This window comes from Triticum aestivum, chromosome 3B (genome assembly GCF_018294505.1).
Source record: "Triticum aestivum cultivar Chinese Spring chromosome 3B, IWGSC CS RefSeq v2.1, whole genome shotgun sequence".
NCBI classification, from domain to species: domain Eukaryota; kingdom Viridiplantae; phylum Streptophyta; class Magnoliopsida; order Poales; family Poaceae; genus Triticum; species Triticum aestivum.
In genome coordinates, this window is record NC_057801.1 from 661,272,904 (window position 1) to 661,275,834 (window position 2,931).

At 54.5% G+C, this 2,931-nt stretch overlaps 1 protein-coding gene across 1 annotated transcript; it reads left to right on the forward strand.

The window, feature by feature from the left end:
• The first annotated feature begins 1,906 nt into the window (after positions 1–1,906).
• Positions 1,907–2,652, forward strand: LOC123065994 (RING-H2 finger protein ATL73-like). The gene has a single exon (XM_044489170.1). It carries the CDS (start codon positions 1,907–1,909, stop codon positions 2,525–2,527), a length of 621 nt encoding a protein of 206 aa, XP_044345105.1. The 3' UTR covers positions 2,528–2,652.
• The last annotated feature ends 279 nt before the right edge of the window (positions 2,653–2,931 follow it).

Below are 2,931 nucleotides of genomic sequence, written 5' to 3' on the forward strand. Positions count from 1 at the left end.
ACCCTGAAGATCTCCCTCTTCTTCTTTAGCACCAAAGACACAGCGTTCCTGAGAGGTTTTGTGACATCCACTTTGACACGCACCCTAAAAAAATTGCCCTCGAAATCTTGGGATTTGGGTTCAGCATAGATGAAGTCTCCGACTGTGCCAGCAAGGGATTTGATCAGACCAAAGAACAGCTCCGGGAGGTCGTCGATCTGAATCCACATCTCAATTTTGTTCAAGCTAATCGATGACGGTCTGGTGATTCCATCATATGGCTCGATGACGACCGCCTTGCCTTTGAAGGTCCATGGCCCGTCTTCCATTACTCGCTCCCAATCGCCGAGGCAAGAGAACTGGAGGGTGTAAAGGTTATCCTCCAAAGGAGGAAATTTAACTTCCTGAGCAAGATCCCATGCAACTCTCATATTGCGGAAGAACCAATACTGACTATATGATCTATCAATGTGTACACGGGCAATTGCCATCCAACGAGCAGCTTCCTCCGGTATATCACCGTCCTCCACAACTATGTCCACCAAGTCGTCCTCCTTCAACCCAAGCTCCTTCATCATTGCTTCCATGTCGCTCATCGCCGCTCCAGAGGCGGACGTCGAGCCCTCCATCGTATCTCTTGCCCGAGAAACTGCGGATTCCGCGGGCGGGATGTTCCCAAGACCGACCTCCAATCTGCCACAGCGCCAGCCACCCGTGGGCGTCGGCGATCGGTGGTAGGGAAGCGGTGGGGATCGTGATCTCCACATCGGGCGCACGCCGCCGGGAGGAAGAGGAAACCCTAACTAGAGGGGAAACTTCTGGCTGGTCATAGATTTGAAATGTAGTGAACGCATTATTTGGGTGAGGTGAAACTGGGCCCATGAACGCACGATGTTGGCACAGCCCAGCCCATACATGCCGTCCCTCCCGACCACTCCCACGCGAGAAGCACTGGCGCCAACAGAAACTGAAAGCAGCCGGCAAGAACGACAGAGAGAGACACATCGGACGCCACGTCGTCGAAGGCGGCCGGCACCGAACCAGCCGCGTATAGACAAGTCAGCACCACGCTGGCGCCTGCCGATCCACTTGTCACCCGCTGGCGCGCTGGCAGGTCGCGGTTAGTGGAGGCTCCAATGACAAGCAGGATTATGATCGTGATTTTTAAAAGTTTAACTAATCGCTAATGATGGGCGTAAGTCTGGCAAATCCCTTCCTACTTTTCGAGTTTCCGGAGCAAGCTACCCCTCTTGGCACATCATGGCCCTACGGAACTCGTTTCAGACAGGCAGCACTGTCGGCATGTTGTGGTTTTGTATCTATCCCGTGTACTTGTGGACATAAACTAGATGCACTGAAGCATAGTGGTTTGCATCAAATTAAACCCTGAGAATGTTTGAGAACTTGTGCTTTTCGCTTGAGACAGCGACACTGTAGCACTCTCGCCACACTAACCACCCTGCACTACTACGCAAGGTGCCCTACTTGGTTTACATGAAAACCATGGGCCATGCCCATGCATGGCCGATGCTCCCATACGCATAGTAACGATATTGGCTTGAAAGGAGGTAATAGTGAGGTAAATACTAGCTCTGCGTGTGATTTGAGGTGTGGCCTCTGAAGGTGTTACAGTGGTCTGACTGATGCTCCAATACGCACAGTAAGAAAGCATTCTCAGTGTTCTAGTCAAAAGCTTCCCTGGATTTTGCCGCCCGTTCGGAATCACCACCGAGCCCTCATCGATTGATCGCCTGCAGCATACACAAGGCCCACTACTGCGATGGCGACACGAAATATTTTGAAAGAAAATGCCATGCACATTGCCCCCCTTCAGCTGCTATATAAGCGGCTCCTCGCCGCGCCACAAGAGAACTCTCCCGCTTGTCGAAAAAAACACGCACGCATACACACAGCACAGGTTGCTACGATGGACATGGGACACATGCATGCCAGGAGGCTTCTGTCGCACGCCGCGGCGACGCCGGCGGTGGCGGCGCCCGGCCCGTCGGGGCAGACGCCGCCCTCGAGCCCCTTCGGCTCCGTGGACGCAACGGTGATCTCGATCCTGTCGCTGCTCCTCTGCGTCCTCGTCGTGGCGCTCGTGGTCCGCGCGTTCGTCCAGTGCGCGTGCCGCGTCACGCGGCGCGTGTGCTACGGCCCGGCGGAGGTCCCCAGCGACGCAGAGGCCGGCGGCCTGGAGAGGACCGTGCTGCACGCCGCCGCCGGCGCCGGCGGCAAGAAGAAGCGGGCGGGCAAGGGCGCCGCCATCCGGGCGATCCCGACGATGGAGTACTCGGCGGAGATCGAGCTCGCCGTGTGCTGCTCCACCGAGTGCGCCATCTGCCTCGCCGACCTGAAGCAAGGCGAGCGCGTCCGCGTGTTGCCGCGCTGCCACCACGGCTTCCACGTCCGGTGCATTGACCGATGGCTCTCCGCGCGCCAGACGTGCCCCACCTGCAGACAGGAGCCGTTCGTGCCGCAGGCCCGACCCGAGGAGCCGGCGGCCGTGCAGGTGCACGTCGACGCTGCACAGCTCGACACGATCTAGACAACCTAGCTACATGTGTGTGGAAAATCGTTCGATGACAATTGTACAGTACAGTACTAGTGAAACGGTGAAAAAAAATATGAATAGTGAACAATTTTGCAGCTCTGTTGTCGTCTTTTTTTTTTTGAAATTGTTGCAGCTCTGTTGTCGTCTGTGATACCGTGATCGTGATCTTTCTTGTTGTATACTGTATTTTGTTGAGGCAGTCGAAGTGACCCGTGTCTGAATGCCCGATGAAATAAGTTGCGAGTGAAACCACATGGGTAAACTTTTGTGCAATTTATGTTTTTTTAGCACGGTACAACCGGAGACGCTCACATACAGTCACATACACTCAAGCAATTTATGTTTTTAAGAATATTTTTATACAAATTATGCATCCTTGTTTTCGGGACACAATTATG

Bases quoted from the DNA above. Each gene is read 5' to 3' on its own strand.
- LOC123065994 (XM_044489170.1), top strand. From the start codon at position 1,907: ATGGACATGGGACACATGCATGCCAGGAGGCTTCTGTCGCACGCCGCG.